Source organism: Rhopalosiphum maidis, chromosome 3 (assembly GCF_003676215.2).
Source record: "Rhopalosiphum maidis isolate BTI-1 chromosome 3, ASM367621v3, whole genome shotgun sequence".
Lineage (NCBI taxonomy): Eukaryota > Metazoa > Arthropoda > Insecta > Hemiptera > Aphididae > Rhopalosiphum > Rhopalosiphum maidis.
The window spans coordinates 1,582,131-1,597,283 of record NC_040879.1 but is presented as its reverse complement, the minus strand read 5'-3'; the positions used below and the strand labels follow the sequence as shown (position 1 = coordinate 1,597,283).

The window sequence follows — 15,153 nt, the reverse complement described above, 5'->3', positions numbered from 1 at the left end:
ACACGTATTGCATTTTAGTTGTTATTGTTGCTTTCCGTGTTTTATACAGTGCCACGCGGCCGCCTTAAGAATTGGTGACGGACGGGTCGTTTTAGAAATGAAACGAACAGCGGAAAATATATATTGAAAAAGGTCGTGTACAGTGCGTTACAATGGTTATTTTTCTATAAAGCCGAGAAAATGTTCGAATCTCACGTATTGCTATTGACCTTCGGCTTATTATTACCAGGCGGTCGGTGCCGTGTTCTGTGACTGACTATATGCACGAAGCCCCAGACATGCAATCCCCTAAGAATGCATGATTTTAATAATTTGATAAATAATATTAGGTTAATGAATATGATAATAATAACATTTTAATTTGCACTTATTGAGCACAGCACAAATACAATGAATTTAAGAATAAGATATAATATTTTAAGCCAGTGGCGTAAATTGGGCTAAATTGTTAGGGTTGCAATCAGTTTCTAGGTTAGACAGACTTGTGGGGGGCTTTGCCCCCCACACCCCCCTAAAATATTTTATTTTATTCTAGATTTAACATTACAAGTACATAAATTCAACAAAACTATTTTAACCTTAAACACATATTGTATCTATTGGCAATTAGTATTATGAATATACGCTATAAATAGGGTATATAATTACTTACTGTCAATAAAATATTTATAATTTTCTTAAACAATATATGAGTACATTAAAAAAAAACAATTTTTTTATTTTATAAAATTTATATTTTAATAACAGCTGCCATTTATATTTTTTGTGTAATATAATACCTAATACAATATAATATATATATATACATTATAGGTAGATTTAAAATATTAGTTGGTTTTTTACTGAGGGAATAATATCATTTACTGCAGTAGTAATCGGCGGCCTCTACATTCTGCGGCAGCACTGAATTTTTCTATTACTAAATCTTTATCTATAAGAGATGATCTTTCACGTTCAATTTGCAAGATTCCAAGACTGTTTAATCTTGATTGTCCCATTGTGGTTCTTAAATATGTTTTTAACCTACGTAAACAAGAAAAACTTCTTTCGCATGATGCGGAGTTAGTTGGTATAGTAATAAATAATTGTATCAAACTTGTTAATGTTGGAAATCCAGCTTTATAATTTTCTGATGCAATGAAATTGATTTTTGATTGCACATTACTTTGATTATGTACAGCTTTATACATCCTATTTAAAATTTTTGTTTCTGCTTTAAGATTATCCTCATCAAAACCATACATTTTATTTATTTCTTTAAAAGAATTATTATTTGGAGTATCATTTAAGAGTATGTCTTGCATACAGTTTAAAATATATAAATTATTTTCTTCAAACCTTTCACTCATGTCATTTATAATATTATCCAGAACAGCAAAATATATATTTATTTTATAATGTTTATTTATGGTAGTATTTTCAACCTCCTTCAATCCACCGCCAAGTTTAGCTGGTATTTTTTGCTTTCTGGGAAGTATAGGAGAAGAAACATTATATTGTTTTCTTAAAATGTCTACTTCATTCCAAGTGTTATTAAAACTTTCTTCACACCGCATATTGCATAATTCTTGTATTGTTTCTTTTGCCATTGACTGTACATTACTATAAATTATTGAACTTGATTGTAAATACTTTGATAAAATATTAGTTAACAACAGTATCTTTTTAAGAAAGTATATACAAAATAAAAATTCAAAAGTATTTATTGACTTTAGTAATGCATTAGCATCAGATCCATAAACAGCATCATTTTCCGAAATATCTTCTAAAGTACTAACCACAGTTTGAAAATTGAATAAAACCGCCTTGAGGGCATCTAGTCGGCAACTCCACCTAGTATCACTGAGACTTTTTAAAGTTTTAGGTCCTTCACATGTACTTATATTTAAAACTGAATACATTTTTTCAAAAATCGCATGCCTCTTGGATGATGCACCAATAAAATTATGTAATGTATTTAATGTTCCAAATACATTTCTTACATAAGATACTTGTTTAGCCAAATCTATAAGGCATAAATTTAAAATATGTGCATTACAGTGAATGTACATTGCTAAATGATTTTCTTCTTTAATTCTTGCTTGTACCCCTTTATACGACCCTCTCATTGACGCTGCACCGTCGTAACACTGCCCTCTCAAGTTTTCTATTTTTAAACCATGAGATACAAGAGTTGATTTTATTAACATTGAAAGTGTTTCTCCATCTGTATTTTCTGTTTTATAAAAACCAAGAAAAACTTCTGCTGGAGATAAATCTTTTGTTGCGTATCTTATAATAATTGCGACTTGTTCATGTCGAGACAAATCTTGAGTTTCGTCAACTATTATACTGAAAATACCCGCAGCTATTACATTATCAATTATATTTTCAATAACAATATTAGCTAAATACTCAAGAAATGTATTTGTGTAATCACCACTGACATAACGAAATGTCTTTTCTTTTTCAATAAAATATCGTTGAATAATATCATTATCTTTAGCACGAAGTGTTAATAGTTCTAGAAAGTTTCCTTTGTTTGAAGAGTCTTCGTCTACTCTATGACCTCTGATAGCTATTCCTTGACGAGCACAAAAAAGTAAACTGTCTAAAATACATTTTAAATAGGCTCGATTATCAGCTACTATCTGCTGATGGTGTGTATTAACTTTGCTAATTATACTCCCAGATTTCTTAGAATTTTTATAACCAGCTAATTTGGCACTAGCTTCTTTGTGTCCAAATGATTTTTCATGCTAAGGAAAAGACTTGAAACTAGCTTTTGACCATTGCTTGAATCCAACACTAACAAAAGTTGGATCTGATGTTTTAGATGGAAAAACACGACAGTAAAAACAATATGCAGAGTTACTGCTAGGACTATATTCTATCCAAGGAAAAGAAGTATACCACTCTGTTCGAAATTTTCTTCCTAAATGCTGTGGAAATATAATGTTATTTGGTTGATACGGTCCAAACCCACTTGAAAATAAAATTAAAGCATTTGTATTCTTATGACCAGGATCTCGATTAAGATTGTCACTTATCTAGATAAATATATATACTTGAAATTAAAATAAATTTTAACAAATACCATATACAATTATTCAATTTATTAAAGAGTATAAAAATGAGTGAATATTGACTATTTTGTACAACATTTAAAATTCTACAAATTGAAATTATAATTATTTCAATACTTGTTTTATGTTTTGTGATTGCATGTACATACTATTTAAAATTCAAAACTTTTATCATTGGTTTAAAGATTAAAATTGAATGCAATATTTTATATTTACCAATAGTGTATTTGTAGTTTGATCTGACTTTGATGTACCTACATGGCTAGATATAGCATTCTGAATTTGATTTATGTCCTTGGTATTTGGTAGAATATCCTAAAATGATCAATGAAATTAATACAAACATGATTTATATACATATTTATCACTTTTATACTACACAAAATAACCAATACATTTACTATTATTTATTTAACGTAGGTAACTAGTTACAGAATTTTCACTTTAAATTTATTAAGGTAAAGTGTTTACTGTTAACCAAAATATCCTTAAATATTAAATGATATTAAATTAATATAAATTTAATTTCAATAAATTGTAAATTAATACTAAAGATATGATATGAAATTAAGTATTAACTGTATTTACCATTTTTGATCTTTTTTCTGGGGAAAGGTGGTTTTCTTCAGGTAAGTTAACATTTTTCTCAGCATTAGTATTTTTCTAATAAGCAGGTACAACAATTTATTAGAATCAAAATAATAAAAAAATATATAGCAAAATAAATTTAATTTTCCCAATAATATAATATTACCTTAATAATTAATATAAAAATTAAATTACAGATCAAAAATAAACTGTTTTATTCATCAAAATTGTAGTTTTAATATAATATAAATCAGTAATATATTTTAATGGCTACTCTTAACTTAATGTATACTAAATATGTGTACTAAAGACTAAACAATTATATGAATTTAAAGTAAAAATAGACACTTACTTTTGACTTCGATACTTTTATAAGAAATTTGTCCATTGTAGTAAGTACTTAATTTTAAGTCGATCACGAATAAGAAATAACAAGTGTAAAAATTAAATTCATGAATAAAACAAACAAATAGTAATTTTAAACTATGAAACACGTTTTCATTATCAGCTACCATTGAGACTCGAGTCGGCCGATCACAATAAATATACATATTGGTATAATAATAGAAAATTATTAATAACAAAACTATAAATAAATGTGGAAAGGATATAGTATAATAATAATTCCAGTGCTTCAAGACAACGTTAAACATTGGTTCTCAAAATATAAATTAGTTAGTTTATTATTATATTGATATTTCAATTTTTTGATAATTGAAATCGTAATTTTTTGGAGTCGCAAAAAGATACTCTTGCGACCCTATGATATTTTCAGGGGTTGCAAGTGCGACCCCGTGCGACCCCCAGTTTACGCCACTGTTTTAAGCTTTAAATTGTTAAATAGGTTGTAACGGACTAAATTCAATTTTTTATATTAACATATTATTATATGATGCGATAGCGCTCTCCGTCCCGCGGACCCCTCTGCCAAAGCCCGAAGACGACACCGATCTACTTAAAGAAGTTCACACACACAATCACCATTGCCCAGTACCCATGGTTCGGAGTGACTGGCCGTCAATATATTAATTACTAATTAGACATCAATTAAAATATTCAATATAGAATATACCGGCCATGTAATATCATATAACCATTATGTAATGTCGTCGACGTACTTTGTTCGGTGCATGATACGGTAAACGAAATACTGGTACGGTCTAAAATAGTCAGTTTCCCAAACTTTTATCAAAAAAAAAAAAAATAATAAAATATCAACAATTATTTTTAATTAAATTTAATTTTAGCGACGATCGATGGGAAACCACGACTCACGAGTGACTGCGAGTGAAAATAATACGATAACGATAAGATACGATAAATATATATTAATCGATCATTGTCACCAATTATAATATACAGCAAGTTCTCACCAGTACATCATTCGCAATAGTGGATTAAGTGTGTTATATTTTTGACTTAAACAAAAGTTATACCTAATACGTATCATATAATGGACAATTTTGAAAGAGGCAGGTGAGTTAATAGTACATCAGAAATATTTTTATGTGGTTTTGAGGAAGAATAATAATTCTATAAGGTGGAAATGCACACAAAACACAAATTTTTAAATGCCCGGAAAAAGTAACAACTAATTTGATCAAATCGGTAAACTATAATATTTCGGTTTCCAAATCTCGCCAATGGGTTGGCGACATTACCATTTTTTTCAATGTACGCTCCACACACCGAACCTGGGGATTACATTGTGCGAGACGTTACAAGGTCTAAACCAATAAATTATTGAGTTGAGTTATAACTGAGAAATGTAATATTCACGTAATAAAGTATACTGTGTACTGAGTATATATATATATTATTAAAGCGGCAACGAAATTATGACGTCATGTGTATTTGTCATTAACTATACCTATGGCTTGCTAAATAATTGTTGTGAATATTTTTTAATGGTATTTCTGTATTCATCTCATTTAATTAAACACTAATGCTTTATTTTATATTTTTCTTAAAAAGTGCTATAGCACCGGCGGCTCAGATTACTTAGCAGGACCAATACAGGTGAAGTGCGAAATCAGAGATGCGTAATGTACGAACTTTTGTCAACCAGCAAATGCCTCACACCTGAAGAATTGCTGATTGCAGTCATTAATTGGATCTCGCTAACTGACTGCAATTCATATATAGAGGTAAATAAATAATTTTTATATATTTTTATAATATCTCTGGTACAAATTTAGCATTTTATAATTCTATTAAAATACGAATTTAATATAAATAAATAGGTACTTAAGACATGAATATAGACGTATGTTCTGCGAGAACTTCTAAGTATAAATTTATAAATAAAGCACATAATAATGTACTCACTTAATAGTTAATATAATATAAAAATTATAAATATAGAACATAATAAACGTCGTACCATTATGACAACATCAGACGCCAGTTAAAAAAAGCGCTAGAGTTCTATCATATTATTATCGTATATTCAATGGATCCATTATAATTCCACTGTTGTTACAATATGGATAGGTATAGTAGTACTCATCAAACCATACTTAATGTATAATACCCGCTTACTTATTATATTATATTTATATATATTATTCTACTGTACGTGTGTATGCCACTGAACACCTTATAAACGGTTGGACTGATTTGAATGAATTGTTTTGTATGCGTTTGGGTGACGCCCTGGATGGTTTAGATTCATAAATCAGCCCGAAGTTAATTATTAGTACGCCCCTTCACTGCTTAAGGAACCTCTGTACAATATTTCAAGTATTTTTAATTGTTTAATAATTGTTTGATATTTTTTCTAAGTGGTTGCTAGGATACTAAAAATATCAAAAAATAAAAAAAAACAGAAATTTTTAAGTGAATATTTGATAAAAAGTTGATATATTGGAAATATCGTCTATACACCAAATCAGAAAACCAAAAATAGTATTTATCCTCACGCTCAATGTTAGCATAAGGCAACCAAACTTAAGACGGGTGCATTTTATAAGGACGACGAAGTGCACGGGGACAGCTAGTTGTTATATAAATTGTAATAATATGTTCATTGACCATTGGCGCCTACACAGAATATTAACAAAAACGTCGTCTCTGCGACGCCACTGCAGACTTCTCCAAAATATGTCCCATAATACATCAGATTGTTCCTAAGTATAAATGCGTACCTATACAATACCTACATCTGGCAGTTAGCTTGACATTTTTTCTTAAAAATATATTTTTTACACGAGTAGAAAAATACAAATTGTTTGATTTTACAGAATCAATACAGATAATATATCCTGGATGTGTATTAAATACCCTATCGGTTTTTCGTTATTTTATTTTATATTATTTAATTATTTATTATTATGGTATATTATATTGATATTCAGCGGTAATATATTTTATACGTAATCAGCTTCTATTTTAGTGTGCAGTACCGAAATGCGTGTGTAATATATGAACTAAAAAAAGTATACGTGTATTAACAAAAGTTTTTAGAGTTTTTACTTATGTGAAAATATATAAGCCATGTAATAAAAATTGTAGTATAGTTTGGTATTAAATATATCACAATATCACTATTACAGTAATACAAAAACAGTTCTTTTATTCTAGTGAATATGTTTAGAAACATCTCATACAGGGCTCCCATATGGGGGAGTCAGAAAGACCCATGGTACCAAGGCCCGGCGTTCGCCTTCAAGGGATATTAGAAAAATGTTTTAATACTTAAATTTTTTTCAAGTATAATTTTAGGATTTTTTTTAATCAACTCGAAAATCATATTATGCTTATTCTGTGGCTTATGATAATATCTTAAATATTATGATATCACACAAATATTAATAACTTGAAAACAATCTTTCCCAAGATAGTACCAAAGTTGGTTTATTTATAAAATGTATACACGTGATATTATTTTTATAATAATTTATTAGTGTAATATTAAATGAAAGAATGTTTCTCTAGACATAAGTTAGTTTTTTATTTATATATTATATCGTGATATTATCATATACTTATTTTGTGTAAACGACAAACGTGCAGTTCTACACATAGACAATAGAAGACATATTAATATATTTATTAATTTATTAATATGTTTATGGTTCTACACTGTCAGTAATGTGTCACACTAAAAGTATTGGTATTATTTACAGATTTCATAATAACTAGCCTAATAATAACTATAATACGAATAAAATGTATAATCTGAAATATAAGTAATATTTAAACTTAAATAATAACTGATAAAAAAAAATTAGTTGATATAGAAATATGAATTCAAGTAATAATGTGTATTAAGTATTATAATTTATAAGTTTACCAGAAGTCCAGAACTATACATACATACATTAAAATATTATACAGTATAAGTTATAGCGATCACACTATTTTGTTTTTACCTAACAAATGTTTTCGAGATTTTAACTTTTAACATACATTTTTAGTGTGTACTATTAATGGTATTGTGTATCTACATGATATTACACATCATGTTTTTAATTCTTAAGGGATAACTATACATTTGTTGGTATTTTATTTTTCAATTATCTCACTCTTATAATCAATACACAAAACTAGTATTTAAGGTATATTCATATAAAAAAATTAATTATTATTAAAAAAGAGCTCGAATTTAGTTCTGTACCAGGGCCGAAAATGTGATGTGGCCGATGTAGAGGCCTGATCTCATACATATAATATATATTAATATATTATTATATACTGTATAGTGCAGTATACTTACAGAATCTTGACACCCATTGTGATATAGACCCACCAAGTACAATAATAATAATGTACCTATACAAATGACACTTTTGTATTTTACCTTTTACAATATGAAGATTTATATACTCGGATGATGGCGACAATGATTTTTTCTACGGTGAACATCGCACGACGTGCACTATTATGGAAACTTTTTAAAATAGTAGGTAGGACCTACTTAACAATATACATTCTACGACGTAGGTACCGAAATATTATTTCGATAAGCAATATATTTTTCGAACAAAGTTACGCAGTCGGACATTTGAATCCCCTGTACCATTTATACATATATATGCAGACGACACACGTGCACTGAAAGACTTTGTCGTCTTCATTGTGTTTCTCGGTCCTTTATTCTACCTTGTATAGCAATAAGTAAAATAAATCGATCTCTGTACAATTCTTGCTTATAGAACGTGTAACCGTCTTCTTTGCATGTGGGTGGTATTTGTACCATAGCTACGTATTTTATACGTATTGCAATTTAGGTGTTATTGTTACTTTCGACGTTTTATGCAATGCCCTATGGCCTCTTAAGAATTGGTAACTGACGGGTCATTTTATAAATGAAACGAATTATTGGAAATATATATTGAGACGGGTCGTTACTCGTTGCTTTCAGTGCATTAAACTGGTTATTTTTCGATAATAAAGTCGAGAAAATGTTCGGACCTCACGTATTGCTCTCAACCTTCGACTTCTTATTATCACGCGGCCGGTGCCGTGTTCTGTGACTGACCATATGCACGAAACCCCAGACATGCAATCGCCGATGAACGAGCAATTTTAATGTGACAAATAATAAGTTGGTAATAATATTAGGTAAATTAAAATAATAATAATAATAATTTTTTGATTTGCGCTTATTGCGCATAGCGCAAACACAATGAATAAGATATAATATTGCAAACCTTAAATTGTTAAATAGGTCTAAACCAATAAATTATTTATAATAATACATTTTTGTTCAAATAAAATATTAAAAAATTCCCCCTCATAGCACATGTTAAGATGCATCATAACTCATATTTTAATATTTTGAAATATCACGCCTAAATATTACAAATGTTACAATAATTAACTAAATATTAGTTAGATATAATTTTTAGTAGGTATATTTATTATTTAGTTAATAATATATATTAAAAATCAATATATTATTAGTGTCAGATAAATGCAGTTGTAGACAATGAATATTGGATACAATGATTGTATTACCACAAAAGGTCAGTGGTACCTATAAGAAGATACTGTATTAAATTGTAATATAATTTTATATTGTATATAATGTAAATGATAATATATAATATTTCATTAAATCAATAAATTACATACCTTTGAGACAATTGTGCTTTATGCTTATACATTAACAGAAATAAGCTACTATTATGACAAAAGATGCCTGTTGAAAAAAATAAGCTAGAGTTCTATTATATTATTATCGTATATTCAATGTTTCCATTATAATTCCACTGTTGTTACAATATGGATAGGTATAGTAGTACTCACCAAACCATACTTAATGTATAATAAACGAAGGCATTTCCGCTGTATATAAAATAATTGAATGTACATTTCTGTTTTACCATATAAGGGAACGTGATTTAAAAGATACCACATTCGTATGTATTGTATTTTTAAATCCATTATTGATTATTTTTGATCGGAGAAATATATTAGAAGACACCCGCCTTCTTATTATTGTTATAGAAATTGTAATAATATGTCTATTGGCCCCTACTATATAGAATGTTAACAAAGACGTCGTTTTTGCGACGCCACTGTAGACTTCACCAAAATATGTCTTATAATACATTGGTGTTGAAATAATACCCTATTGTGGGTGGTCGATTTTCAAACACACCAAAAAATATTGCGTACCATCTGTCCAGATGTATAAATGGGTATACAATATCTACATCCAGCCGTTAGCTTAACATATTTCTTAAAAATATATTTTTTTTCAAGTGTAAGAAAAATACAAACTATTTCATTATATTGAATCAATAGATATGTCTTAGACGTATTTTATAATATGTAAATATTTAAATGTTTTGTTTGTACGATAATCAAAAGCACCAGACTTGTTTATCAAACCACGAAAAATCGTTAAATATCATATAATTTTATTTTTTATTTTAAATATTGTGTTGTATAATGTTTTTTATTTTGTTTTTTTATGATTATGAGTGTGTGATTTAAGATTCGATTCGTGAAACCGGCCGTCAAAATGTGTTAACTTGACATTGTTTAAGAATAAAAAATATTTTTTGATTGATCGTATTAATGTATAATATATCAATATTCACTAACAACTTTAAAACTCTCCATGTTCCACAATTAAATTAGATTAAAAATGTAATTACGTTCAGTGAAATAGCAATTCGAAAATTTAATAGAAAAATCTTTATATAATAAACTTGATATTTAGTTCTTTATATATTAAGTAAATTAAGTTATAAGTTATTGAGGCCATAAATTAAAACTTATTGATGATTATGAATTTAATTATTATTATTAATTATCAAATAATTTATTTACTCTTGAGCAAAATTTAACAAACAGCATTTGTTTAATACTGCATATTATTCACCAAAATACATAATAAAGTTTATATATTGATTTTTATTAATTGAGTGTTGGATAACTATTACACTCCAGAAGCCTAATTAATTAACATAATATAAATCTTATGACAGAAAAATGTTACATAATATTATTTAATGTATTTATCTGAACTTATTGTCTATATAATAATACTTATTATCTTTGAATAACAACAAATATGGACATGAAAATTTAAATAATATACAATAATACATATGGTTATGTGAATTGTATACCTATGTGTTTATAATAAAATGTATATAATAGGTATAGTATTTTTAAGTAGCTTAAGGTACTATTATCCTGTAGTGCGCAATATAAAATATAAAACTCGCTCTGCTGTATAGTGGGGGTGGGGATAAGGTAACTATAATGGATGTGTTAAATTTAAATGCAATGATGGAATCATTACATCTATACAAAAAACGATTCTGAAAAGAGATAATTTGTCAGTCTAGGATATATTTATTACCTATATTTATATTGCAATATATATAAATAAATATTTTTTTTAATAAAGTACATTTTGTTTCTCAACTACTAGTGAAAGTTTCCAATTTCTATGACTTATAAATTTGACGAATATTACCAATTCATATTTTTAACTATTTATAAAACACTCAATACTCAAGTAAGTGCTTGAAACCTTCACTACTAGATTAAAAAACAGATTTTTATTTAGCATTTTGAATATTCAATTATTTAATCTAAGCTGATATTTAATAATTACTAAAAAAACATATGTTTTTATCATATTTTAGACCAACGTTATCAATTTATATAGTTAGCTGCTTGTAAAACACTAAACCTTTAAGCCATTATTCAACCATTATCTATAATTAATTGAAAACATTTTTTTAGAAAGCAGCCATGCAGATCACTCAAGGATTGGTGAGACATAAATTGGAGTTCATACCCTGTGGGGAAAGTAACAACCTCCAATGTTGAAAATAAACAAGAAGATGCTGACAATAGTAATGGACTTATGCAATGTTCGTGGTTTATAGTAAAAGTGAATAATATTAAATTTGTTTTGAATCTTAATGAAAAAAATGGTCTGCATCATTAACTTGTAATATTGTGACTTAAGGTTATCTTTGGCAATTAGAATCTTATTAGTTTTTAATCATTTATATGATAATTTTGTTAAATACATCTGATTAATATTTTGAACTGTTTATAAAACACTGATTTTTCAAGTTAGTGTCTTGAACCCTTTAATACTAGATTAAGAAAATTATACTTTTTTGCATTTTTGAACATTCAATTATTAATTCTAATCTGATACTTCATAATTACTAAAAAACAAATAATGTTATAATATTTTTGACCAACATTAACAATTTATATTTTCATTCTGTTTATAAAACACTGAATATTTATGTTAGTGTTTTGAAAACTTCACTTCTAAATTTAGAAAATGATACTTATTTAGCCTTTTGAACTTTCAATTATTTATTTATAATTGATACTTTATAAAAACCATAAAACATACAATCATATGGTAATTTTGACAAATATATATCCGATTAATATTTTGAACTGTATATAATAACTCAATTCTCAAGTTCGAGTTTTGAAATCTCCACAACTAGATTAAGAAAGTGATATCTATTTAGCATTTTGAAAATTTAATTATTTAATCTAAGCTGATATTTCCTAATTACTAAAAACCATATGTTTTTATGATAGGTTATACCAACACTATCAATTTATATAGTTAGCTGCTTGTAAAAAACTAAACTTTTAAGTTATTATTAACCTTTATCTATAATTAATTGAAAACGTTTTTTTAGAAAGCAGCCATGCAGATCACTCAAGGATTGGTGAGACATAAATTGGACTTCATACCCTGTGGGGAAAATAACAACCTCCAATGTTGAAAATAAACAAGAAGATGCTGACAATAGTAATGGACTTATGCAATGTTCGTGGTTTATAGTAATAGTGAATAATATTAAATTTGTTTTGAATCTTAATGAAAAAAATGGTATGCAGCATTAACTTGTAATCTTGTTTCTTAAGGTCATCGTTGGCAATAAGAATCTTATTAGTTTTTAATCATTTATATGATAATTTTGTTAAATACATCTGATTAATATTTTGAACTGTTTATAAAACACTGATTTTTCAAGTTAGTGTCTTGAACCCTTTAATACTAGATTAAGAAAATTATGCTCTTTTGCATTTTTGAACATTCAATTATTAATTCTAATCTGATACTTCATAATTACTAAAAAACAAATAATGTTATAATATTTTTGACCAACATTAACAATTTATATTTTCATTCTGTTTATAAAACACTGAATATTTATGTTAGTGTTTTGAAAACTTCACTTCTAAATTTAGAAAATGATACTTATTTAGCATTTTGAACTTTCAATTATTTATTAAAAATTGATACTTTATAAAAACCATAAAACATACAATCATATGGTAATTTTGACAAATATATATCCGATTAATATTTTGAACTGTATATAAAAACTCAATTCTCAAGTTCGAGTTTTGAAATCTCCACAACTAGATTAAGAAAGTGATATCTATTTAGCATTTTGAAAATTTAATTATTTAATCTAAGCTGATATTTCCTAATTACTAAAAACCATATGTTTTTATGATAGTTTATACCAACACTATCAATTTATATAGTTAGCTGCTTGTAAAACACTAAACTTTTAAGTTATTATTCAACCTTTATCTATAATTAATTGAAAACGTTTTTTTAGAAAGCAGCCATGCAGATCACTCAAGGATTGGTGAGACATAAATTGGACTTCATACCCTGTGGGGAAAATAACAACCTCCAATGTTGAAAATAAACAAGAAGATGCTGACAATAGTAATGGACTTATGCAATGTTCGTGGTTTATAGTAATAGTGAATAATATTAAATTTGTTTTGAATCTTAATGAAAAAAATGGTATGCAGCATTAACTTGTAATCTTGTTTCTTAAGGTCATCGTTGGCAATAAGAATCTTATTAGTTTTTAATCATTTATATGATAATTTTGTTAAATACATCTGATTAATATTTTGAACTGTTTATAAAACACTGATTTTTCAAGTTAGTGTCTTGAACCCTTTAATACTAGATTAAGAAAATTATGCTCTTTTGCATTTTTGAACATTCAATTATTAATTCTAATCTGATACTTCATAATTACTAAAAAACAAATAATGTTATAATATTTTAGACCAACATTAACAATTTATATTTTCATTCTGTTTATAAAACACTGAATATTTATGTTAGTGTTTTGAAAACTTCACTTCTAAATTTAGAAAATGATACTTATTTAGCCTTTTGAACTTTCAATTATTTATTTATAATTGATACTTTATAAAAACCATAAAACATACAATCATATGGTAATTTTGACAAATATATATCCGATTAATATTTTGAACTGTATATAAAAACTCAATTCTCAAGTTCGAGTTTTGAAATCTCCACAACTAGATTAAGAAAGTGATATCTATTTAGCATTTTGAAAATTTAATTATTTAATCTAAGCTGATATTTCCTAATTACTAAAAACCATATGTTTTTATGATAGTTTATACCAACACTATCAATTTATATAGTTAGCTGCTTGTAAAACACTAAACTTTTAAGTTATTATTAACCTTTATCTATAATTAATTGAAAACGTTTTTTTAGAAAGCAGCCATGCAGATCACTCAAGGATTGGTGAGACATAAATTGGACTTCATACCCTGTGGGGAAAATAACAACCTCCAATGTTGAAAATAAACAAGAAGATGCTAACAATAGTAATGGACTTATGCAATGTTCGTGGTTTATAGTAATAGTGAATAATATTAAATTTGTTTTGAATCTTAATGAAAAAAATGGTATGCAGCATTAACTTGTAATCTTGTTTCTTAAGGTCATCGTTGGCAATAAGAATCTTATTAGTTTTTAATCATTTATATGATAATTTTGTTAAATACATCTGATTAATATTTTGAACTGTTTATAAAACACTGATTTTTCAAGTTAGTGTCTTGAACCCTTTAATACTAGATTAAGAAAATTATGCTTTTTTGCATTTTTGAACATTCAATTATTAATTCTAATCTGATACTTCATAATTACTAAAAAACAAATAATGTTATAATATTTTTGACCAACATTAACAAT

General features: G+C 26.9%; 2 protein-coding genes across 2 annotated transcripts; both read right to left on the bottom strand.

The window, feature by feature from the left end:
* Positions 1 to 1,513: 1,513 nt before the first annotated feature.
* On the bottom strand, positions 1,514 to 2,737 carry LOC114253658 (zinc finger MYM-type protein 1-like). The gene is made up of 3 exons (XM_028188617.1): positions 2,712 to 2,737; positions 1,711 to 2,586; positions 1,514 to 1,592 (listed from the first exon to the last, which is right to left on the bottom strand). The coding sequence occupies exons 1-3, from the start codon at positions 2,735 to 2,737 to the stop codon at positions 1,514 to 1,516; spliced, it is 981 nt and encodes a 326-aa protein (XP_028044418.1).
* LOC113559806 lies at positions 2,724 to 4,460 on the bottom strand. The gene is made up of 4 exons (XM_026965566.1): positions 4,006 to 4,460; positions 3,654 to 3,728; positions 3,282 to 3,380; positions 2,724 to 3,029 (listed from the first exon to the last, which is right to left on the bottom strand). The coding sequence occupies exons 1-4, from the start codon at positions 4,039 to 4,041 to the stop codon at positions 2,739 to 2,741; spliced, it is 501 nt and encodes a 166-aa protein (XP_026821367.1). The 5' UTR covers positions 4,042 to 4,460; the 3' UTR covers positions 2,724 to 2,738.
* Positions 4,461 to 15,153: the final 10,693 nt, after the last annotated feature.

Bases quoted from the DNA above. Each gene is read 5' to 3' on its own strand.
- LOC114253658 (XM_028188617.1), bottom strand. From the start codon at position 2,737: ATGAAAAATCATTTGGACACAAAGAA. The intron at 2,587-2,711 runs GCTAGTGCCAAA...TATTTTAGACAG, and splicing joins AATCATTTGGACACAAAGAA to TTTACTTTTTTGTGCTCGTC. The intron at 1,593-1,710 runs GTCAATAAATAC...AGTAATGTACAG, and splicing joins GATGCTAATGCATTACTAAA to TCAATGGCAAAAGAAACAAT.
- LOC113559806 (XM_026965566.1), bottom strand. From the start codon at position 4,041: ATGGACAAATTTCTTATAAAAGTATCGAAGTCAAAA. The intron at 3,729-4,005 runs GTAAGTGTCTAT...CCTGCTTATTAG, and splicing joins TAAAAGTATCGAAGTCAAAA to AAAAATACTAATGCTGAGAA. The intron at 3,030-3,281 runs GTAAATATAAAA...ATATTTATCTAG, and splicing joins AAACTACAAATACACTATTG to ATAAGTGACAATCTTAATCG.